General features: G+C 40.3%; 1 protein-coding gene across 2 annotated transcripts in view; it reads left to right on the plus strand.

Annotated features, from left to right (window-relative positions):
• ESR1 (estrogen receptor 1) overlaps window positions 1–25,846 on the plus strand; it is a 415,900-nt gene that overhangs the window by 194,871 nt on the left and 195,183 nt on the right. For both annotated transcript variants that reach the window (XM_024996420.2, NM_001001443.1), the window contains 1 exon segment: window positions 6,669–6,785. In XM_024996420.2, coding sequence (XP_024852188.1) covers window positions 6,669–6,785 — 117 coding nt within the window.

A 25,846-nucleotide genomic window follows, 5' to 3' on the forward strand; every position in this document is an offset into this window, starting at 1 on the left:
AACACTTCTTTCCTTTGGTCACAGTAAATGAGTGTGTGGGAGACTGCTAAGCAGAGATCAAGCTTCAGTCCTGAGTCAGGGTTGGAGTAGATGGGGATAATACAGGAAGTCAGTATTTTCCTTGGCGTGTAAGGGACGGTTAGATTTCTCTTCCTCTGTACACTCATGTCCAAGGGAGTTGGACCATTCATTTTCATCCGAGTCATCTAAGTCAAATGTTATTGCCAAAAGAATTCAATATTGGTTTGGCCTTGCACAGTATTTTTTTTGCAGATACGTTAAATAGAAGACAATAACATTGGTTCTGTTAATTCCTCACTTTTCACTTTCTCATGCATGAGCTTCCTAAGAAGGAGAACACACAGAGCTCCACCAACTGCAGAGAATCTGATCATTATTGCCTCTGGAAAGTAGATATACAGTTCCCCAGTGAAGATCTTGCCCTTTTGGGATGTTGAGCTCTCCACGTATGCATGAGTTCAATCTCTGGAATAAGGAATACTTTGCTTCAAAACCCGTCTGTGCTGCTTGCTTGCTGTGTGGTTTTGAACAGACTTTATAACGTTTATCATAGTTTTGCATCTGTAAAAGGGAGATGAATATAATCCCTTCCTCATAGAGTTGCTGGGGAATTGAATGAACTAATCCATGTATAACACAGTGCCTGGTGCGTCATAATACCAGTCTCCTGCATTGCAGGCGCATTCTTTACTGTCTGAGCCACCAAGGGAGCCCAGTCAGTACCCAAATGGGTCAGTTTTCTTAGTCACTAGGCTGTTTCATCCAGAGAAGGCGATGGCACCCCACTCCAGTACTCTTGCCCGGAAAATCCCATGGTTGGAGGAGCCTGGTAGGCTGCAGTCCATGGGGTCGCTATGAGTCGGACACGACTGAGTGACTTCACTTTCACTTTTCACTTTCATGCATTGGAGAAGGAAATGGCAACCCGCTCCAGTGTTCTTGCCTGGAGAATCCCAGGGACGGGGGAGCCTGGTGGGCTACCATCTGTGGGGTCGCACAGAGTCGGACACAACTGAAGCGACTTAGCAGCAGCAGGCTGTTTCATCAGACGATCTCATGCATGAGTGTGAAATGAACAAAGTGAGGAGGGGCAGTACCTGGAGGCCCCCTCTCAGGTCGAAGTGGTTGCTTGTTTATATTCAGTGCTTTGAAAATTCATGGTCAAACTCTTATTTTCCCAGTGAAAAATCTCAAAAGTGTATTTTGACATGTTTTCTGTACCTGCACACCTCAAGAAAAATACCATCTTTCACTGATAAAATGAAAAGTTAGAGGCTTCCTTTGGGCCATACATGTATAACATTATGTGATTCCTATCAAATTTGAAACTGTATAAGTGCATGTTGATTCTTAGAAGGAGAAAGAAATACTGATTTTAGCATCTTATTTGGCACCTTAATTTGTGTATGGCTCTTGGATACTTCAGATTTTAATAAATGCTAGTTAATTTTACGCAAATAGCCAGTGAAAGCCTTTAATGAAAAGACTCTAAAGCTAACTAAGCTTTATAGATGTTAGCTAAATTTATGGATTAATCAGGTGTAAAAGAACAGGACTTTGAAAATGAAATACTATTTTGTTGGAACCTTCCAATGAGGCTTTTAAATAGGATTAGCTTTATTTGGGCTTTTTTTGCATTTGTTGTTGCTTAAAGACTGGAGATTGTCTTTAATTTGAGAATTCATTTTCATGCCTTAAAAATATGAATAATTAGCTAAATGCTCATATGTGAGATAAAAAATGTTAAGTCCTTATTTCTTACCTTTCACTACCTTCCATACTTGAGTTTTTGCTTGACCTCATCAGAGTCTTCTTGATTTTAATGCATTGCCCCCCACCTCTCCACCAGAGTACTGTATATATCTTATTGAGCTCATTTATTTTAAAAAATCATAAAATAAGAGTTGATATGTAATTTAAAGTTTTCTGGTTATGACTTAAATCCTGCAGCTCACATCATGGATTTGTCCTCTTGCATTTCATATTCTGTGCAAGAGGAACTTTTGGGCTGATTTGGTCATAGGTACACAGAGTTCTTCAGTCTCTTCAGCAAAGACACTGTATGTTTCATTAATGTAGTTGGTGTGAGTATTAAATGAACTCGGTTTCTGTAAGATTTTTCTCTTGCATTATTTTCACAGGCTCGGATAATAGCCTTTAAACAGAAATTTCTTCTTAAACAAACTTAAATAAGTTGCTTTTAAGAACCTTGACCAAATTATACTCACTAGGGAACAAAAAAAATTTTTTTTAATTTAATTTTATTTTTAAACTTTACAATACTGTATTAGTTTTGCCAAATATCGAAATGAATCCTTCACAGGTATACATATGTTCCCCATCCTGAACCCTCCTCCCTTCTCCCTCCCCATACCATCCCTCTGGGTCATCCCAGTGCACAAGCCCCAAGCATCCAGTATCGTGCATCAAACCTGGACTGGCAACTCGTTTCATACATGATATTATACATGTTTCAATGCTATTCTCCCAAATCTCCCCACCCTCTCCCTCTCCAACAGAGTCCATAAGACTGATCTATACATCAGTGTCTCTTTTGCTGTCTCGTACACAGGGTTATTGTTACCATCTTTCTAAATTCCATATATATGCGTTAGTATACTGTATTGGTGTTTTTCTTTCTGGCTTACTTCACTCTGTATAATAGGCTCCAGTTTCATCCACCTCATTAGAACTGATTCAAATGTATTCTTTTTAATGGCTGAGTAATACTCCATTGTGTATATGTACCACAGCTTTCTTATCCATTCATCTGCTGATGGGCATCTAGGTTGCTTCCATGTCCTGGCTATTATAAACAGTGCTGCGATGAACACTGGGGTACACGTGTCTCTTTCCCTTCTGGTTTCCTCAGTGTGTATGCCCAGCAGTGGGATTGCTGGATCATAAGGCAGTTCTATTTCCAGTTTTTTAAGGAATCTCCACACTGTTCTCCATAGTGGCTGTACTAGTTTGCATTCCCACCAACAGTGTAAGAGGGTTCCCTTTTCTCCACACCCTCTCCAGCATTTATTGCTTGTAGACTTGGATCACAGCCATTCTGACTGGCGTGAAATGGTACCTCATAGTGGTTTTGATTTGCATTTCTCTGATAATGAGTGATGTTGAGCATCTTTTCATGTGTTTGTTAGCCATCTGTATGTCTTCTTTGGAGAAATGTCTATTTAGTTCTTTGGCCCATTTTTTGATTGGGTCATTTATTTTTCTGGAGTTGAGCTGTAGGAGTTGCTTGTATATTTTTGAGATTAGTTGTTTGTCAGTTGCTTCATTTGCTATTATTTTCTCCCATTCTGAAGGCTGCCTTTTCACCTTGCTAATAGTTTCCTTTGATGTGCAGAAGCTTTTAAGGTTAATTAGGTCCCATTTGTTTATTTTTGCTTTTATTTCCAGTATTCTGGGAGGTGGATCATAGAGGATCCTGCTGTGATGTATGTCAGAGAGTGTTTTGCCTATATTCTCCTCTAGGAGTTTTATAGTTTCTGGTCTTATGTTTAGATCTTTAATCCATTTTGAGTTTATTTTTGTGTATGGTGTTAGAAAGTGTTCTCGTTTCATTCTTTTACAAGTGGTTGACCAGATTTCCCAGCACCACTTGTTAAAGAGATTGTCTTTAATCCATTGTATATTTTTGCCTCCTTTGTCAAAGATAAGGTGTCCATATGTGCGTGGATTTATCTCTGGGCTTTCTATTTTGTTCCATTGATCTATATTTCTGTCTTTGTGCCAGTACCATACTGTCTTGATAACTGTGGCTTTGTAGTAGAGCCTGAAGTCAGGTAGATTGATTCCTCCAGTTCCATTCTTCTTTCTCAAGATAGCTTTGGCTATTCAAGGTTTTTTGTATTTCCATACAAATTGTGAAATTATTTATTCTAGCTATTTGTTTTTCTTTTTTCTGATGTAAGTTGAAGACTGACAAATAGTGGTTAATGGTGTTTGGTTAAGAAAATTTTGTTTTAAATGTATAGATCAAAGACATACTTATTAATTGTTTCTTGTTGCCAATTTGTCAAGTCTAAATTTTAATGTAGTTTAGGCAGGAGAAAACCCAGCTTTGTCACAAAAGGTTGGCATTACAACCATGATTCTATTGTGCCTCTATTTTAATTCTTGTTAAGGAATGGATTTGATTGTACAAATCCAGCATGTTTTGTCTATTAAACATGTTAGTTCAAGAACTTCATTTGGTTTTATAAAGATACGCATCTATGACGGCTGGCCAATCCAAACAAGATTTAACCAAGTGACTTCTAACCCAAGTTTTCCCATCTTCTGGCTTGCAAAACATCTGGCTTTTGGGAGGGAAACTGAATCAAAGTAATTTTTTTATTCAAGTGATTGTTGACTTCTAAGCCTTAATATAAACTTATTTTTAAGAGTTAAAATAAGTCAACATGTCCTGCACAAACATCATAGGAGATGAAACACTAAGAGTTTCTTTGACGTGTCAGAAGAATATTAGAGTTTTAATATTTTAAACTTTTAGTTAGAGTTTACATCTACCCAGGTAAATTTTATTTCTAGATCTATTATTTCTTCAATTTGTCCCTGTTAATAGGAAAGATTCTAAAGATAAATAACTATGCGTGGGTATTTGAGACAGTGTGTGGTCTTTTACTGAAGTTAAGAAATTTCAACTCTGTTGACTAGTTTGTTGTTTCATATTATGCAATAGAGGAATGCACATGTTAATTTAATCTGAAGCTTGTTTATACAATGGCTTTTATAATGTATATCTAAAGACAGAGAACCAAGTTTTATGAGACCAGTATCTCTTGTCAATTCCCCACTCCACCCTACTCTAATTGGACTGACCCTTAAATTAAATAAAGGACAAAGAGGTCTGTAGTTTCACTACATGTTCTGGCTTGCCCTTAGTAAATGAGAAAATAGAAACTTAAAACAGAGAATCTGAATTAGAAGGTCACATATACACTTACCTTTTATGTGAATGGAAAACATTTTAAAACTGTACATATCATCTTTTTAGTCTAAATTCAGGTTGTTTTCCAAAGAGGCATAAGAATTTTAGACTTATATAAAAGGACTTCTTTATAAAACTATGCTAATGATACTTTTTGATTTGTAAAATTTAATATTCTGTATATTATCAACCAGACTTCTTTTGATGGGTAGAGGAATGGAGGTGACTTCCAAATCTTAGAGCAGAAACTTTATGTGGCCAGTTGGATATCTTTCCCCAAAACTCAGAGAAGAGGACTGGAATGGCAGTTTAAGTCTGTGAGTCATCTGCATTTAGTGGCGATGGAAGCCAAAGACGTGGGGCAGAATTTTCTGGTGGGAGAATTCAGGGTCACAGGAAGAGAAAAGGTCTGCATGCTGAGCCCCAGGTATCTCTGGATTATTAGGAGGAATAATATAAGGGGGGAAAGTCTACAAAGTCTGGGAAGCCCCAGCCTGGGAGGTAAAGAGAGTGCTGGGAGCATTTTTTGTTACAAAAGCCCAGGGGGAAGCATGTTTCAAGAGGAAGGAGGAGCTGTCAGATGCTTCTGATGGGTCAAGCGTGGGCTGAAAGTGGCTGTTGAACTCAGCCACTGAAGTCATGGATGGTTTCTAGGAAGCTACGTTTGTGGAGCGACAAAAGTGGAAAGCAGATTGATGTGACTGAGGCAGGCAGGAGCAAAAGGAGGAAGAAGACCTCTGGTGTAGACATCTGTGAGGAGCTGAGCTTGGAAGGAGGGGCAGGATATCTGATAGAAGTTGGCGAGTGTTGTGGGTTAAGGGGGAACATTTTTGTGGGACAGACCTGCCTGATGTGATAAAAGCCAATGAGAAAGAAGCCTTTGAGTGGGAGAGATTCAGTAAACAAGAGAGAAAAGAAAGAGGATTTAGAGTGAAATAACAGCAGCAACAACAACTAAATATTCATTCAGTGTTTGCCAGACCCAGGGCGCTGGGCTAAAAATTAACTGTGACATGTGTTCTCATAGTATGTATCTTACATTATAATGTATATGACGTTATATAGTGGGTGCCTTTGTGTTTTCTAGATTAGAGCGGGGAAGTGTGATTTAGGGATGTTAACTAACCTGTTCAGCATCCTTCAGCTAGTAAGTGATGGACAAATTTATTAAAGGATAAACTTGGCCACTGCCCCAGTCTACCATCCCTGACTTAAATTTAGGTGTTTTGTGCTGCATTTGGAGAGCTGCTTAAAGAATCTTTAAATTATATTTTAAGAAAGAGCATTTCGAAACTCTGAAGTTCTAATGACTGTATTGGGACAACAATTTTGATAAGTGACCTGCGTCAAAGAAACCAACCAAACAAACTGTTGTTTATCTACTAGGAAAGCTTAACTTTGTGAATATATATAAAACATTATGCCCCCAAATATAGGCTTTGTGAACCAAAATGGATTTTTGCAAAGAACTCTCGAAGCAAGTGGGAGAGGCGGAAATTCAGTCTAGGAGAGTTTTTTTTTTTTTTTTTTTTTAACACTTCAAGAAGGACACAAAAAGGACAGTGGGTTGAGGTAGCAACAAGGGAAAGTCAAGTAAGTGATGATGGAAAACCTCCTCTAGACAGCTTCCCTGTAGATTCCCTATAGATTCAGACCAGCTAAATTTCCTGAAATAATACTAATTCTGTCCTCTTGCTTTTCATAGGACATAATGACTACATGTGTCCGGCCACCAACCAGTGCACGATTGATAAAAACAGGAGGAAGAGCTGTCAGGCCTGCCGGCTACGCAAGTGCTATGAAGTGGGCATGATGAAAGGCGGTAGGTACCTTGGACCCAGGGCACCCACCTTCCCACCTGCCATGATGTCCTTGTGCATCACCCACTGCTGGCTGTTTCCATTCTGGTAACTGTGGGAATGGAGTGATTTCTCTTCTAATTAATTTTTTTCCTATTCGTATTTTTCTTTGCAATGAAAGTATTTTATAACACATTTCCTTAAAAAAATTAGAAATGTGAGCATGCCATTTTGTGTTTCATATTTTTAATATACATAATGATGCTTAAAATCAAGATGTGTGGGAGGTGGTGGTGGAAGAAAAGGAAAACTGCTCAATGAGTTTTTCTAGGAATATTTTTCAGTTACTGTTTTAGATTGTTAATGCTAGATCATGATATCTGGGAAGACACCTTCACTTCACTGAGACTTGTATATGTAAAAGCTAAAGAGCTAATTTATAATCTTTCAATCCCTTCATATTCCTTAGGGAATTTGAATTTCAATTGACGGGCAGCTTTCTCCTTTAGAAGCTGAGTTAGCCAGCTGCTCCCATGATCTCAGTGTCTAGCGTGGTGCTGGGGACAATGCAGTGATTTCCAAGCACTAACCATCACTAGGTGGCTGGGACTTGTGCTCGTGTGCTTGTGTCTCTCTGGCTGTGAGTATGTATATGTATGGCTTTCTGTCTCTTCATGTATGCAGTCTTCCAGTTTTCTTGTACAGGAATCCAGTGTCTTGTTCTGGGGGTATTAGGTGCTCCATAAATAGGGTTTCCTCATTGATTTCCTTGTATTCTTTGGAATCCACTTTTGAAGAGTACTTTTAGTCTTGAATAGCCTTCAGAACACCAGGAGAGAACAAAGAGGAAATGTGTAAATAAAGGAATGGGCGCAGCCAGTGTTTTAGGGTAATATAAGGCTTCGTAGGTGGCACTGGTGGTAAAGAGCCCGCCTGCCAATACAGGAGATGTAAGAGACACGGGTTCGATCCCTGGGTGGGGAAGATCCCCTGAAGGAGGAAATGGCAACCCACTCCAGTATTCTCACCTGGAGAATCCCATGGACAGAGGAGCCTGGCGGGCTACAGTCCATGGGGTCTTAGAGTCGGACATGACTGAGCGACTTAGCACAGCATGCGCGAAGAGAGACAGACCTATGATGGTGCTGCCTGCTGAGCATAATGGGGAAAAGCTTTCTGGAGAGGAGGCTTGAGATTAGTTAAGGAGAGCAAAGTTGCCATGACAAAGATTAGTGATTTGTAAATAGAGGGCAGCTAACCTTTAACTCATTAATACTTGGACAAAGTGGGAGGCAGAGGAAAAACCAGCAATCATGCTTGATGATTATATAATTGAGCTTATAGGCAAAGATTCCTTAGTTAGTGGTCATAAATAAACCTACTGGGTTGAGATTTTTTTTTTTTTTTTGGGTTGAGATTTTTGAATACAACATTTGGAATAAATTCTCTTGATGAACAGATGAAATGTTGAATTTACACATTGTGTGAGCTATGACTATATGTCTTGAGAGTCTGAAAAAGCAACTTTAATTCAAAGGGTAATTAATTCCAAGAATTTAACAGTCACATTCAGAAAATGACACTTTGAGTCATAAAGGGATTAAATATTTAAGGAATTCATCTTTCTTTGTACTGTTGGAGAATTAGTCAGGCTTAATTAAACTCACAAAAAGCTTCTTAAGGTAACTTGATAAGTGACAGGAATATAACAGCTACATGTAAAAAGTTTAATTTGAAAGAGTGAGTCCAAGTTTGATATTCTTCTTTGGCAATTACAGGTAGATTAAGCCCAGCCTCTTAAATTCTCTCTAAAAGCTGGAATAATCAACTTGTAAATAGGTCCAAGACATTTTTTTTCCTTTGAGGGTACCCATACATTGACCCCACTTCATAGAAACAATTCTGTTTTCCTAATTAACATCCAGATACAGTCTGACTGAATAAATATTAATTATTCATACTCATTTTTAATCTAACAAAAAATTTAACATGCAAAGACATAATAAAAATCTCCCCACTGTTTTCAAATGGGACTTTGGATAATTACTGCACATAGCCAATCTAAGTGCATATGCATATTCTTGTACATGTATATTTATGGCTGCAAAATATATACCTGTGTTAGTCTGCTACTATATTAGTTTTCTGAGCCTGCTATAACAAAATCTATAGACTGGTGGCTTAAACGTAGAAATTGATATCTCATGGCTCTGAAGACTGGAAGTCTAAGATGAAGCTGTTGGGAGGTTCAGTTTCACCCTAGACCTTTCCCCTTAGTTGAAGATGGTCCCCTTCTCTTTCTGCCTTCTCTGCGTGTGCATCCCTGGGGTGTGTGTGTGTGTGTGTGTATTTTCTCTTCTTTGAAGGACACCAGTCATGTTGGATTAGGACCCCATCCTTAGGGCCTCTTTTAATCTTTATTACATCTTTAAAGAGCCTATATCCAAATTTAGTACTGTTTTGAAGTACTAGGGTTAAGGCTTCAATTTGATTTTTTTGAGGACACACAATTCAGTCCATAACAATTTCCCATAAAATTCCTTAGCAGTTGTTAGTAGCCATCTGCATAAAATGAAAACATGTGTCTTTCTGGCGGTTTATCCACGTGTATAAGTTTTATGGCAAGCTTTAAAATTGTAAAACTATAGGCTGTGAGAACATCTCATTTTAATTATGTGTATAGTGCTTGCCATAAAGCAATGTAATTTATATTACATTTAAATTATGGGATAGCACACATAACCTTATAACACCTTATGTAACAACTCCCCAAATCCCACCCAATAAAGACTTAATTTAAAGCTGCAAGTACAGTTATAACCAACTATAAAATCAGAAATTACTTGTAAAGAACAGCTGTGACTAAATAAATCTTTACAATGTTTTCCTACCGGTTTCACAAGAATCCAGTTTCTGAACCAGGCTAGAGACCAATTATAATATTGAATCTCAACATATGAAACAAAATGTTTCATTTCAGATAAAAGAGAGAGAACCACAAACTTACCCCTTACTTTTAGAGCAAGGCTGAATGTGTTTATTAAAGCATTCTAGAGATCCAAAAGAGTGCATGGTTTATCTACACAAAGAAATTATTTTAATCTCTTATGATAACTGCTGTACCCTGAAAATCCCAACATCATTGTTAGATTTGGTCCTGAGGCAAATTGGTTCAGTCGGATGCAGGATTTAAGACATGCTTTAGGGGATGCTCTTGCCCATCTTAGTACCAGTGCTGGTTTCCTCATTTTCCTGCCTAGCTTGCATTTTCCTTTTCATCTGTCTCCCTCCTCTTCAACCTTAAGTGGCAGATTAAACGTCTGTTCTTTAGGGAGAGCCTCTCTGTTGCCTTGGGCTTCCCTTGTGGCTCAGCTGGTAAAGAATCCGCCTGCAATGCAGGAGACCTGGATTCGATCCCTGGGTTGGGAAGACCCCCCTGGAGTAGGGAAAGGCTACCCACTCCAGTATTCTGGCCTGGAGAATTCCATGGACTGTATAGTCCATGGGGTGGCAAAGAGCTGGACACGACTGAGCGACTTTCACTCTTTTTTTCCGCTGGTGCCTCACTCTACATTAGCCCCTTGTGTTCTCCCTCTCATAGCAGACACCTCTTCCCTGAATTCTCATTACTGTTATTGTTCATTGTTCAACATCTGTCCATGAACTCCACAGTGGTGAGGGCTCCTCTCTCTGTCCTGTTTACTGATCTAGCACTAAACAAGCCACAAAGTGAGTATTCAAGAATTTCCTTCCCCATGAGTTAATGGCATAGTTCATTTAAATAGTTATTAGTTTAGGACTGCTTAGGGGTGAGCTACTACAGAGAGTGTAAAGATGAATAAACACCCAGTCCCTTGCATCAGTATCCTCACTGTACAAAGAGGACGTTTGCTCATCAAGTGACAAATAAAAGTCCTTAGGACAAGTTAAAGACCAGGATGGAAGATAGGATGAGAATGGAAGACCATTGGTCAGTGGAAGCTCAGAGCTTTGGCCAGTCACTACTGGGTTTAGTTCAACCCAGAGTGTTACTCAGACCATCTGACTTCCAAAGTGAATATTATTATCCAAGAACGTGGAATTTCTATCTTGGGTTAATGAAAGGGGAAAACTTCAGAGATGGAATTCTTGGTCCAAATATTGGCTTCTCCTCAGACTTGCTGAGCAATCCTGTTACAGTCATTTTTATTGAGTTTCATTATCCTCAGATGTAAAATAAAAATAAACAATTTGTACTTAACAAGTTTCTTGTAAAGATCACAATTTATGTGAAGTATTTATTAAAGTACCACACAAGTGTTAGTGGTTACAGGCAGCCCTCGGAGACTCTGCAGGCTTGGTTCCAGACCACTACGATGAGGTAAATATCACAATAAAGCGAATCACAGAAAAAAATTTTTTTTGGTTTCCCAGTGCATGTAAAAGACATGTCTACACTACACTGTACTCTATTTTGTCTAAAATAATGTGCATACCTAGTTAAGAAATGTTTGTTGTTGTCTGGTTACTAAGTTGGAGAAGGCAATGGCACCCCACTCCAGTACTCTTGCCTGGAAAATCCCATGGATGGAGGAGCCTGGTGGGCTGCAGTCCATGGGGTCGCTAAGAGTCGGACAGGACTGAGCTAGTTCACTTTTCACTTTCATGCACTGGAGAAGGAAATGGCAACCCACTCCAGTGTTCTTGCCTGGAGAATCCCAGGGACAGTGGAGCCTGGTGGGCTGCCATCTGTGGGGTCGAACAGAGTCGGGCACAACTGAAGCGACTTAGCAGCAGCAGCAGTTACTAGGTTGCGTCTGACTCTTCTGCAACCCCGTAGACTGTAGCCTGGCAGGCATCTTCATCCTTGGGATTTCCCAGGCAGGAATATTGGAGTGGGTTGCCATTTCTTTGTCCAGGGGATCTTCCTGACCAAGATGTCTATTCCATGTCTCCTGCATTGCAGGCAGATTCTTTACCCACTGAGTCACCTGGAAAGCCCAATTAAGAAATACATTAGTGCTAAGAAGGAAAAAAAAAAAAAAAAGCTAACCATCCACTGAGCCTTTCAGTTCAGTTCAGTTCAGTCACTCAGTCATGTCTGACTCTTTGTGACCCCATGGACTGCAGCACGCCAGGCTTCCGTGTCCATCACCAATTCCCGGAGCTTGCTCAAACTCATGTCCATCGAATTGCTGACGCTATCCAACTGTTTCATCCTCTGTCATTTCCTTCTCCTGCCTTCAGTCTTTCCCAGCTCAGGGTCTTTTCCGATGAGTCATTTCTTCGCATCAGGTGGCCAAAGTATTGGAGCTTCAGCTTCAGCATCAGTCCTGCCAATGAATATTCAGGACTGATTTCCTTTAGGATGGACTGGTTGGATCTGGTGGTCCAAGGGACTCTCAGGAGTCTTCTCCAAGACCACAGTTCAAAAGCATCAATTCTTCAGTGCTCAACTTTCTTCATGGTCCAACTCTCACATCCATATATGACTATCAGAAAAACCATAGCTTTGACTAGATGGACCTTTGTTGGCAAAGTAATGTCTCTGTTTTTTAATGCTGTCTAGGTTGGTCGTAGCTTTTCTTCCAAGGAGCAAGCATCTTTTAATTTCATGGCTGCAATCACCATCTTCAGTGATTTTGGAGCCCCCCCCCCCCAAAAAAATCTCTCACTGTTTCCGTTGTTTCCCCATCTATTTGCCATGAAGTGATGGGACCAGATGCCATGATCTTAGTTTTCTGAATGTTGAGTTTTAAGCCAACTTTTTCACTCTCCTCTTTCACTTTCATCAAGAGGCTTTTTAGTTCCTCTTCACTTTCTGCCATAAGGGTGGTGTCATCTGCATATCTGAGGTTATTGATATTTCTCCCAGTAATCTTAATTCCAGTTTGTGCTTCATCCAGCCCAGCATTTCATATGATGTACTCTGTATGTAAGTTAAATAAGCAAGGTGACAATATACAGCCTTGAACTACTCCTTTCCTAAATGGGGACCAGTCTGTTGTTCCATGTCCGGTTCTAACTGTTGCTTCTTGACCTGCATACATATTTCTCAGGAGGCTGGTTGGTGGTCTGGTATTTCCATCTCTTTCAGAATTTTCCACAGTTTGTTGTGCTCCACACAGTCAAAGGCTTTGGCATAGTCAATAAAGCAGAAGTAGATGTTTTTCTAGAACTCTCTTGCTTTTTTATTATCCAGTGGACGTTGGCAATTTGACCTGAGTCTTTAGTGAGCCATAAAAGTAACATCGCAGATCATTGATTACAGTTCACCATGATGAATATAATATTAAAGAAAAAACTTGAAATATTGTGAAAATTACTAAAAAGGAACACAGAGACAGAAAGTGAGTAAATACTGTTGAAAAAATGGCACTAATAGACTTGCTTTTGTTGCCACAAGTCTTTAACTTGTGAAAAATACAGTATCTTCAAAGTATAGCAAGATGAAGTATGCCTGTGTATCTTCCATCCTAAAAATAATCCCTATCATGGATGTGTTTTTTTTTTGGGGGGGGGTGGGTGGCGAGGAAGAGAATGGCAATTTTATCACTAGTACTAGGTATAAATATCTAATTCTTTTGTAGAAAGTAGAACCCTGGCTAAGCTACATCTGCTTTTTCTTTTTGACTTTTTGGTGTCATATGCTGAGTATATCTTCATGAGTGGGATTTGTTTTTTTTTTTATCATTTTATGATACCATAGATTTACACAAACTGGCTAAAATTCCTCACATAGACTCAGAAGTGTGTTGGTGTAAGGGTTTTCATTTTTCAGATGAGGAAATTGGCATCCGAAATTAATTGATGTGCAGGACTCATGCACTGCCCATCCTGTTGTACTTCCTTTTTACATATTAAGAAGAAATTAAAGATGAAGTGATAATTGTCACTAACTGTTTACTTTGGTGACAATGTTGCAGTTTAATTTCGAGAAATACTCCCAAACAATAAATAAATTTAACTAACAGTACAGTCTTAAAGTGAGGAAATAAGATACTAATAATATTGATGGAGAAATGTATGTTATGTGTTTCAAATAACTGAGATGCTGAATGAAGAGCTGGAAAATAAAATGTTTCCTGTTTTTCTGAGCTTAATAATTATAGTTCTGAGTAACTATAATTAGTTTCATTGATAGGATGGGCTTCCAGTCCAGAAAATTAGGTTTCTTTTGATCCTATACTGGCTATTTTTCTTTACCAAAATAGTCAAGTGTTTATTAAAGTTAATGACCAGAGAACCAAATCACTGAATTAAAAATGTAAATGTGAATTTCTCCCTAGGGATAGTCCAGCAATTCTTGTGAGAACTGTAGCTGCATGTGAATCCAAGCTTTTTCAGAAGGCAGGGTTGAGAATTCATGTTTAGGAATTGATTTAAGAAAAATGTTAAGGGAAAGCTAATTGCTCTTGACTAAGGAGATTCTGGTTGTTTTAAGAAGCAACTTAGATATTTATGATATTAAAAATATATTTTACTATTTTATATTATGAATAATTAATTCAAGCAAAACTTCTTCCTTATTATCATTTTTCGTTTTCAAACAAAGACATACACTGAATCACATACAGGACCTTCAGTTAAGTTCAGTTCACTCACTCAGTCATGTCTGACTCTTTGTGACCCCATGAATCACAGCATGCCAGGCCTCCCTGTCCATCACCAACTCCCAGAGTTCACTCAAACTCATGTCCATCAAGTCAGTGATGCCATCCAGCCATCTCATCCTCTGTCATCCCCTTCTCCTCCTGCCCCCAATCCCTCCCAGCATCAGGGTCTTTTCCAATGAGTCAGTTCTTCACATCAGGTGGCCAAAGTATTGGAGTTTCAGCTTCAGCATCAGTCCTTCCAGTGAACACCCAGGGCTGATCTCCTTTGGGATGGACTGGTTGGATCTCCTTGCAGTCCAAGGGACTCTCAAGAGTCTTCTCCAACACCACAGTTTAAAAGCATCAGTTCTTTGGCGCTCAGCTTTCTTCACAGTCTAACTCTCACATCCATAACATGACCATTGGAAAAACCATAGCCTTGACTAGATGGACCTTTGTTGGCAAAGTAATGTCTCTGCTTTTCAATATGCTATCTAGGTTGGTCATAACTTTCCTTCCAAGGAGTAAGTGTCTTTTAATTTCGTGGCTGCAGTCACCATCTGCAGTGATTTTAGAGCTCCCAGAAATAAAGTCTGACACTGTTTCCCCATCTATTTCCCATGAAGTGATGGGACCAGATGCCATGATCTTAGTTTTCTGAATGTTGAGCTTTAAGCCAACTTTTTCACTCTCCTCTTTCACTTTCATCAAGAGGCTTTTTAGTTCCTTTTCACTTTCTGCCATAAGGGTGGTGTCATCTGCATATCTAAAGTTATTGATATTTCTCCCAGCAATCTTGATTCCAGCTTGTGGTTCTTCCAGCCCAGCGTTTCTCATGATGTACTCTGCATATAAGTTAAATAAGCAGGGTGACAATGTACAGCCTCGACGGACTCCTTTTCCTATTTGGAACCAGTCTGTTGTTCCATGTCCAGTTCTAACTGTTGCTTCCTGACCTACATACAGATTTCTCAAGAGGCAGGTCAGGTGGTCTGGTATTCCCATCTCTTCCAGAATTTTCCACAGTTTATTGTGATCCACACAGTCAAAGGCTTTGGCATAGTTAATAAAGCAGAAATAGATGTTTTTCTGGAACTCTCTTGCTTTTCCCATGATCCAGCGGATGTTGGCAATTTGATCTCTGGTTCCTCTGCCTTTTCTAAAACCAGCTTGAACGTCTGGAAGTTCACGGTACACGTACTGCTGAAGCCTGGCTTAGAGATGAATAAATTCAGGTGAATGAAACAATATAGCAGGCAGCCCAGGGTGTCCATCCTTCAGATCTTTTAATGTGCTGAGCAACTTTCTTAAAAATTTGGCAGAATATGATGGGATCATCTCATTTCAAAGACTGTTTCCTTACTTATTAGTGATTTCTTCCATCAGAGTTACCAATGACTTTCAATTTGTTAAATCCAGCAGTCAATTCTTAGTCCTCCGCTTGATAGATTAGCAGCATTGGACACAGTAGATAATTTTCTCCTTAATGTGCTGATTGTACTTACCTCTCAGGACAATGTACTTCCCCCCCACCCACCCGATTTGTCTCTTTCTCTAGATCTTCTCTGAGTGTTTCTCATCTTCTTTCCTGATTCTCAATGTTGGAGTGGCCCAGGATTCAGTCCAGGGAACACTTCTGTTCTCTGTTCGTTCTCATTCCATTTTGGTATTCCCTAGTCCCATGGCTCTAAATACCATGTATATGCTGATGACTGCCCAGTTTATGGGCTTCCCAGGTGGTGCTAGTGGTAAAGAATCTGCCTGACAATTCAGGAGATGTAAAAGACGTAAGTTAGATCCCTGGGTTGGGAAGATTCCCTGGAGGTGGGGATGGCCACCCACTCCAGTATTCTTGCCTGGAGAATCCCATGGCGAGAGGAGCCTGGAGGGTTTCAGGCCATAGGTCGAAGAGTCAGACACGACTGAAGAGACTCAGCATGCACACGTGTCCAGTTTATACCTTTAGCTCCGACTTTCTCCCAAGTTTATGACTTCTATATATGGTTTCTAATGTGTGTTCCTCACTTGGGTGTCTAATAAATATCTCAAACTCAATTTGTTCAAACCTGAATTTCTTGTCTTTATCCTCCAATGTACTTTATCTGTGATCCTTCTCATCTTAGCTGATAATTTCATCTTTTGAATTGATCAGACCCCCCAAACTGAATTATCCTCAACTCTTTTCTTTCTCCCATACCTCACATTCGGAAAGTTCTGGTGGCTCTGCCTTCAAATATTTTCGGACTCTGACCACTTCTCCCCACCTTTATCGTTGCCACTCTGGTCTGAAATAACATCATGTTTCTCCCACTTTATTGCTGAAGTCCTACTTGATTTTTTCCTTGCTTCCCTGTAGTCTCCCCCCCTCCCCCACTAAAGATATGTTAAAAATGGAAAATAATCCAAGCACTTCTCAGAACCTTGCATTGCTTCCCAGTTCACTCAGCTGATGTCATTACAGAGGCCAGAAGACCCCGTCTCCTCCCTCTTCTTACTTCTTTCACCTTTTTTCCTATTACTCTCTATCCTGCTTCCTCCACTCCAACTTGTGGACATTCTTAAATGCCAGGTGCACTTCTGTCTTGAAGCATTTACTCTAATTTTTCCTTCTCCCTGGAATGCCATGCCCCCAAATGTTTGTGCACCTAACTCTAACCTCTCTCAAATTCTGCTGCATTATCAATTTATCAGTGAGATTTATCCTGCCCATTGTATTGATAGTTTGTTTCATCCACACATCCTGCAGTTCTCTCTGTTTTCCCACGTCCCCATCCTGCATTTCCACCTTTTAATACATCACATAATTAATTTCAGATGATTTATTATTTGATATCTGTCTCTATAAAACAGGCTCCAGATGGGAGCTTACAAACAAATCAAACATGCTTGTTTGTTCACTGATGACATTTCAAACACTTAGGTCAGTGCCTGCATCTAATAGACAATCAAGAAATAGTTGTAGCATACACGACTTATTAGAGTGAACGAGCACAACCGAAAGTGCATTGTTAAGTGTTGAGCTGTGAATAGGTTGAGTGTCAGGAGTCCTGTTTTTCTAATTAAGAACATATGCTTGGAAATTAAAACCTGTATAGGAGTTAGCTTTTATTGCAAAGCAGAACCTCACCTCAGTACCTCAATGGCAGTACAACAAGAAGCATCTCTTACTCACATGTCAAGGACATGGCCTAGATGCTGGCATTGGCTGGGTTCCCTCCAAGGTCTGGAGGTCAGCTGGCTGTTTTGGCTGGAGCACCTGGAATGACTCAGTTTTGCTTCACATGTCTCCCATTCTCCAGCAGGCTTGTCCGGGCATGTCCTCATGGTAGGTCTGAGGCATGGAAGAGAACAAGCCTCAGACCGCAAGCCCATTCCAAGCTTTTGCTTGCATTATCCATTGATGTCCAAGGCCCCAAGCCAGTCAGACGGCTGGGTCTTTGGCTTCGTGAGAGAGGCTTTCAGAGTTGTGTGGCAAAGGCTACAAAATTGGAACCATTTTTGTAATCTTATCACAACCAGAAATATGAACTTTTCAGATTTTGGACTCAAAAATAGAGAATCACGAACTCTTACACTTGGAAGGGACCTATGGTTCATTTATTCTTCTTCCATACTCAGTGTAGGAACCCTCATCTAGCATTGCTGACAGCTGTGCTGGGGTGCTGAATGCAGATGTCAATTTTGTGTTCACACCCCATACACATGATGAGTGGACACAATAGGGGAAAAAAAAAAAAAAAACAACGCAGGAGTAGATATGAGCCAGTAATTCTGGAAAAATAGGGGCTTGTTTTATATATGCCATATTTCACTAATTCATTTAGATCTAGGTTTGGACTTCCCTCGTAGCTCAGATGGTAACGAATCTGCCTGCAATGCAGGAGACCTGGGTTCAATCCCTGGGTCAGCAAGATCTGCTGGAGAAGGAAATGGCAACCCACTCCAGTGTTCTCTCTGGAAAATTCTGTGAACAGAGGAGGCTGGCAGGCTATCATCCATGGGGTTGTAAAGAATCAGACAAGACTGAGCAACTAACACTTTCACTTTTGTTTTTAAAGGACAGAAAGAGGGATCTTCATTTACCTTTTCAAGGATAACCATGTCTCACCTTGCTGCTGCTGCTAAGTCGCTTCAGTCGTGTCTGACTCTGTGTGACCCCATAGACGGCAGCCCACCAGGCTTCCCGTCCCTGGGATTCTCCAGGCAAGAACACTGGAGTGGGTTGCCATTTCCTTCTCCAGTGCATGAAAGTGAAAAGTGAAAGTGAAGTCGCTCAGTCGTGTCCGGCTCCAGCGACCCCATGGACTACAGCCTACCAGGCTTCTCCGTCCATGGGAGTTTCCAGGCAAAAGTACTGGAGTGGGGTGCCATTGCCTTCTCCGGTCTCACCTTGAATGAGACATAATTCAAAGACATGCTGACAGATATTTACAAAAATTCCAGAACTGGGTCATTCTTATATATTCCTATAATTTGCTTTTGCAAAAGCAAATCATTCTTGAGATGATGTAAGGACCCTTTCTGTGGATAGAACTTACAAGATGCAGAACTTTGGGGGCAGTAATTGTATGAATAAATTGCTACTTTTTAAGTTCTGTAAACCTAAAACCTCATAAATGTTCATGTGTTTACTTTTTATTTCAGTGATTGTGATTAGGATAATAAATGGTGCTTAGGGCTGAAAGAACTTAAAGATCACCTAGTCCATCGCTTTGTTTTTCAGCTCATTGTTCTTATCCAAGTTACACAGCTAGGTAGCTGCTCAGACTGGAGCCAAGACTCCTGACACCTAGTTCATGGCTCTTTTCATTGTCTAGCACTACCTCGCTGACCTAGAGGACTTAGAGCATCATGAAAAAAGACACATGCATGAGTAAGATACTAATATCACACAGACCAAAATTATGACTTAGGAAACCTTACTGTGGGCCCCAAATCCTGTTCTTCTTCAACAAAAATATTAACACATTTGGCTTAATTGCACAACAGAAGCACCAAAATAAATTTATATGAAGAGTGTGCTGGTTATTTGAAAAAGAATTACTTAATATTTAATTACTTCCTATTGCTTAATATAATTTTAAAAGGACATTTTCTCCTTCAGGCCAAGGGTTTTCACTGTTTTGAGATAACAACGGCAATATTTGTTGAAAGCCCATCTGTTTTCTTTTTAAAAATATTTAGACTATTCTAGTATAAAAAATGTTAATTTTGCCAAGTAAAAAGGAGGGCTGGGTAAGGGTCCAGTCTGAACCTGGTTCTTTCAAGGACTCTTGGGCAGATCATTTAATTTTTCTGAACTCAATTTTCACTTGTGAAAAATAGGAGCTTAGCGCTGAGTGGTCCCTAGAGCATCTTTTGAATCTTAAATTTTATATTTTATGAAGACAGAGTCAGAATCTAAAGCTAAAGTTATGTATACGAGTGTCCCATTATGAAGAACATATTGGGAAGTAGCTATCATATCAATATTTATATTTCAAGCTAAATTTTCAAAGTAGCTAACAACTGGAAAAACCGGTTGGAATGGACAAAGCTATTCTCTTCATTGATTAGCATGAAAAGTGAATGTCTTCAGAGTGAAGAGTGTCATCAAAATGAGTGTGATGTTCTAGTGATAGGCGCAGATGGCTATAACATCACTACATCAAACAGATCAAGAATAAAGTTTGTTGAGATAGATAGGGCTTTGAGGAGATAACTAACCTATTTTTTTGGTATTCAGTTCAGTTCAGTTCAGTCGCTCAGTCATGTCTGACTCTGTGACCCCACGGACTGCAGCACACCAGGCCTTCCTGTCCATCATCAACTCCCGGAGTTTACCCCAAATCATGTCCATTGAGTCGGTGATGCCATCCAACCATCTCATCCTCTGTCGTCCCATTCTCCTCCTGCCCTCAATCTTTCCCCCAGCATCAGGGTCTTTTCAAATAAGTCAGCTCTTTGCATCAGGTGGCCAAAGTACTGGAGTTTCAGCTTCAACATCAGTCCTTCCAAAGAGCACTCAGGACTGATCTCTAGAGATGTATTAATTGTAGTTGGGCTTCCCAGGTGACACTGGTGGTAAAGAATCTGCCTGCCAATGCAGAGGTGGGTTCAGTCCTTGGGTTGGGCAGATCCCCTGGAGAAGAGAATGGCAACTCACTCCAGTATTCTTGCTGAGAAATCCCATGGAAAAGGAGGCTGGTGGGCTATAATCCATGGGGTCACAAAGAGTCAGACGTGACTAAGCAGCTAAACAGCAACAACAAAGTTATGCTTAAGACTTGAGTTCCAAGAGCTGGTGAAACTTTACAGTGCCTGCTTTGTGGAACAGAGAAAGGAAGAAGCTGAAAAGATAGTGTTTTGAGAAGTTCCTGATTAGATACCAGACAAATGAGTCTGGTGATTTTGGCTTGGAAAATTATCTAGTAGGTATAAACCAACACACACGAGATGAGATGTCTTAGAAATCTTGAAAATATATGCCAACCCTAAAAGAGATTTAAAGGTAAAGTGATGAGACATGTGGAAAGAAAGGTTCTGATTACATCTGGAGACAACACATGGTTTAGTTTAAGCTTGATTGAGCAAATAAAAGTAGTGAGAAATATGAAAATTATACTTAGGGGTTTGTATCTTTAAAAGTTTGCTAAGACTAGTTACTGTTGTATTTATTTTATATTAAATTTTTGGCAGTCCTACTTAGAAAATTTTTTTTTATATATTTTATTTATTTTTTTAATTAATTTTATTTTATTTTTAAACTTTACATAATTGTATTAGTTTTGCCAAATATCAAAATGAATCCACCACAGGTATACATGTGTTCCCCATCCTGAACCCTCCTCCCTCCTCCTTCCCCATACCATCCCTCTGGGTCGTCCCAGTGCACCAGCCCCAAGCATCCAGTATCGTGCATTGAACCTGGACTGAAAATTTTATATAACAAATGTCAGGCCAACTCCAAACTTCTTGCCAAATCATTTAAAATAAGGGTAACCTTTATTGAGCATTTACCGTGTGGGGGTGTTTGGAGACACAAGGGTAAAACACAATCGCTTAACACAGTGTCTAGGCAACCTTTTGATGCAAAGAGACCTTTCACTTAAAAGGTGACCAACCCTCTTCCTTCCCTCAAAAGACCTGAAATTTAAGTTGGCCTAAATATTCCTGCTGTCTCAGTTATCCACCAGTTCCAACCTTAGTGATATCTATTATACTTTGTACTCCCAGGAATCAAGCTCAAGTTTGCTGGCTGACCTTTTGTATTTTGTGTTTTCAACTTCTGGCTGATGTTCATGGGGATATGTCCTATTGCCAAGCTAAGTCCTGTCCATCCTATATTTATTTCCATCTCTTTGTGGGTCCCAGTCTCACAGAAAACATTCCTGTATGAATCCATTAACTGCGTCATCAGGCTCTCCTAAGAATCAAAGGCATGAATTATATTTTGGTAAGTAAAAGTTGGTACACAAAAGTTAGCTTTTATTTTTCATATATGATGTTTATGTCTTTAGCTTTTAAAATCAGTCTCCCTGGCTTCAAAATTTAGCTCTGCCTGGAAATGAGTGACCATGAATGAGATACTTAACCTCTCCAGACCTCAGCGGACCATAATAATACCTACCTAAGATGGTTGTGCAAGAATTAATCTGTAGCTTTTATTATTGTATGTGGCCTGTAGTGAGCCCTCCATATAAGTTGGTTGCAACAGTATTAAGAGTACACTCAAAGTCAGAGTTTTCACCACCATGAGTTGCTGTTATAATGATGAGCTGCACTTCTTAGAAAAGATCAATAAAAACTGCTAGAGAATCAAGAAGGGCTTCATGCCCAACATGCAGGTTGAAGGAGTTTGCTGTGTGAATGATGCTTTGGAAAAATTAATGTTTGAAGAATTAAGGAATGCCTGTCGAGATGGTGGTGTTGGTACCTTTCTGCCAGCCATGAAACAAATTGGCACTGTGGCTGCCCCGCCTGGTATTGTTCATCGATCCATTGGTCTTCCTGATGTCCATTCAGCTTATGGGTTTGCTATTAGGAATAAGGCAGCCTTTAATATGAATGACCCTGAAGCAGTGGTATCTCCAGATGGTGTTGGATTTGACGTTAACTGTGGTGTCTGCTTGCTGAGAACCAATTTAGACGAAAGTGATGTTCAGCCTGGGAAGGAGAAACTCGTCTAAGCTATTTTGACCACAGTCCTGTTGGGGTGGGGTCAAAAGGTGTCATCCCAATGAATGCCAAAGACTTGGAGGAAGGCTTGGAGATGGGTATAGACTAATTCCTGAGAGAAGGCTATGCCTGGGCGGAGGACAAGGAGCATTGTGACGAGTACAGAAGGATGCTGCAAGCTGACCCCAATAAAGTCTCAGCGAGGACTAAGAAAAGAAGCCTTCCCCAGTTGGGGACTCTGGGAGCAGGCAACCACTATGTAGAAATCCAACTTGTTGCTGAGATTTTCAGTGAGTCTGTTGCTAAGAAAATGAGCATCAGCCATAAGAGACAGATGTGTGTGATGATCAAAAGTGGAAGCAGAAGCTTGGGCCACTAAGCCACAGATGCTGTCATAGCTATGGGAAAAGCTATGAAGAGAGAGGATTATAGTCAATGATCATCAGTTGGCTTGTGCTCGAATTGCTTCCCCAAAGGGTCAGGACTATCTGAAGGCAATGGCAGCAGCTGAGAAAGAAAATCAGTCCTGCGTGTTCATTGGAAAGACTGATGCTGACGCTGAAGCTCCAATACTTTGGCCACCTGGTGTGAAGAGCTGACTCCTTAGAAAAGACCCTGATGCTAGGAAAGATTGAAGGCAGGAAGAGAAGGGAATGACGGAGGATGAGATGGCTGGATGGCATCACCAACTCAATGGACAAGAGTTTAAGAAAGCTCTGGGAGGTGGTGATGAACAGGGAAGCCTGGCATGCTGCAGTCCATGGGCAAAGAGTTGGACACAACTGAGCAACTGAACTGAACTAAGAACCATGCCTGGGTCAACTGCTCTTCCATGACTTTCTTAACCTGTCAGGCTTTTGTCAAGGTCTTCAATGCAACCCCTGATGACTTGGACCTACATGTGATCTATGATGTTTCTCACAATGTTGCCAAAGTAGAACAACATATAGTGGATGGGAAGGTGCGGACTCTGTTAGCACACAGGAAGGGGCCCACCTAAGCCTTCCCTCCTCACCATCCCCTCACTGCAGTTGATTACCAGCTCACTGGACAACCAGTGCTCATTGGTGGCACCATGGGAGCCTGCAGCTGTGTTCTTACTGGCACTGAGCAGGCCATGACTGAGACCTTTAGAACAACTTGTCATGGAGCGGGCCTTGCATTGTCCCAAGCAAATTCAAGACATAATTTAGATTTCCAGGATGTCCTAGACAAATTGGCAGGTGTGGGAATTACAATCCAAGTTGGCTCGCCCAGGCTGGTCATTGAAGAGGCACCTGAGTTCTCTACGAGCGTGACAGCAGTGGTGAACACCTGCCATGATCCTGGAGTCAACAAGAAGGACATTAATCTGAAGCCAATTGCTGTTCTCAAAGGATAGAATGCTGACTGCCGCCACCGGACACCGCTGATCCTCACTGAAGTGGAAATGGACAAAAACACTCTTCAGACATCGGGCTCGAGACCTGACAGGCTCCAGGGTGTGCTGCTCTAGCTGCCTGTTTTAGGATGGCTGGTGGGGCGGCTTCCAATTCTGGAGTCAATGTTGTAAACTTTCCTTCTGGAAGGAGTCACGTTGCCCCCATCTGGAAAGGAAGGCATATGCTTCCTCTCTGATTATCCCACAGATTTTTAGGAAAATCTGTTAGTGGGTGGGGCTAAGTCAAAAAAATTGCCTTACTCAGTCACACAAGTCTTTCTTCACCAGAATGAAATTCTTTACATCAACCTCTTTTTCCAGCCCGAGAGGTGTTGTGAAGGCCATTCCATGAAATAGAAAGAGTTTGGAATGTTTCTTTTTTCCCTCTGTCACTTTGTTCACTTATCCACTCTTTCACCCCCTTGCCCTGCACTGAGCAAACCCTTAAAAACCATTTTTACTTGGTGCATACAAATGGGTCAAAGCAGGATGTTGAACAGATGGATAATGGTACAAGTTATAGAGGGGGGATGTGTGTGGAGGTGTAGGGATGTTAACCTAACCCTAACCCAAAAGAGAAAATCACTCTTCCTAGACTTGTTACCTTTGTCTTTCTAAATAGAAGGCAGAGTTTTGACTTACCTGTAACAGTGGCATCAGCTGGTGTCTGTCATTAATTAGGCCTGGTCAGGGAGACTTTTCTTGAATAATAACTTGCACGGCTGCATCAGAGAACCGCACAAAATACTGAGTATCTTTACATTTGTGACTGACATTATTATAAAACATCAAATGACCACAACTGTGATGCTAATGGTTACTCTGTGTTGACAGGTTGACTAGTCTTGTGCTACCTAATCAGATGAGGTGCTATGTACTGTAATGCCCGAAGATGTTAAAGTTATAGGCTACTAAGGCCACAATTGAGTCCAAACACTAAAACAAAAAAACCTAATAAAGTTGTAATACATTGCCTATATGTCATCCTTAATATTTTATAGCTTAGGACAGTTAGTATTTCTACTTGATTCACTTTGGTCAGTGGTCCTGTTTTCTGATTTTTTCCCTGGTTACTTTCAGAGATGTACCTTAAAGATATTCTTTTCTAACACTTATTCCTCAAAGCCTGGCATGCTGAAGTCCATGCAGTCACAAAGAGTCAGACTTGACTGAGTGACTGAACTGAACTGATCTCTTAACTTATAATAGACCTCCCCTTCCCACTGGAGTATCTTCTAAATGCAGAGTATCTTCTAGAGGCTGGAATAAAGCTGACTTCCTCTGAAAAACATGTGACATGAAATAGCATGTCTTTGCTCTGAAAACTCAGTGACTTTAATGATTTTGATGGTAGAGTTTGAAAGTTATCAACAAGTTAGTAATATTAATGCAACAATTTATAATTATTAATTGTATAGTATATAATCACTTACGCCTCTGGGTTGGACCAGTGACCACTGTGCACAGGTGACTTAAGGATGCAGGTTACCTGTGAACACTGGAGGGCATTTGAAGATGAGAAACAGGCTTCTGGCAGGTGCTAGGTTCTCTAGAGATGAGGCAACACTGAGTATCTGTGTGGACTCTGTCTAACTGGGCTTTCCCGGTGATGCCATCTAGCAAAGTCCACTGTCCAAACTGTGAAGTCAGTGTAAGAAATGCTGTTGACCATCCTAGGTGCATATGTTACGTCCTATTGGATGCTTTGAAAGTCACTCTTTGGGGAGGGGGTGGGGAGCAAATGAGGAAGAGAAATAAAGAGGAATGGTTTGTGCCATGGTGTTTCTGTATTATAAGCTTTTCTTATATGTAGCATTTCTCCCAGACTTGGCCCTTTTAATGACCTTGGGAAGTAATGGTTAATATTTTGAGTTCAAAAAGAAAACTGTAAACATTGTTTTCCTTGTTCTAAAGATGTTATTTTCCCAAAAAG

Source organism: Bos taurus, chromosome 9 (assembly GCF_002263795.3).
Source record: "Bos taurus isolate L1 Dominette 01449 registration number 42190680 breed Hereford chromosome 9, ARS-UCD2.0, whole genome shotgun sequence".
In the NCBI taxonomy this organism is placed as follows: Eukaryota; Metazoa; Chordata; class Mammalia; order Artiodactyla; family Bovidae; genus Bos; species Bos taurus.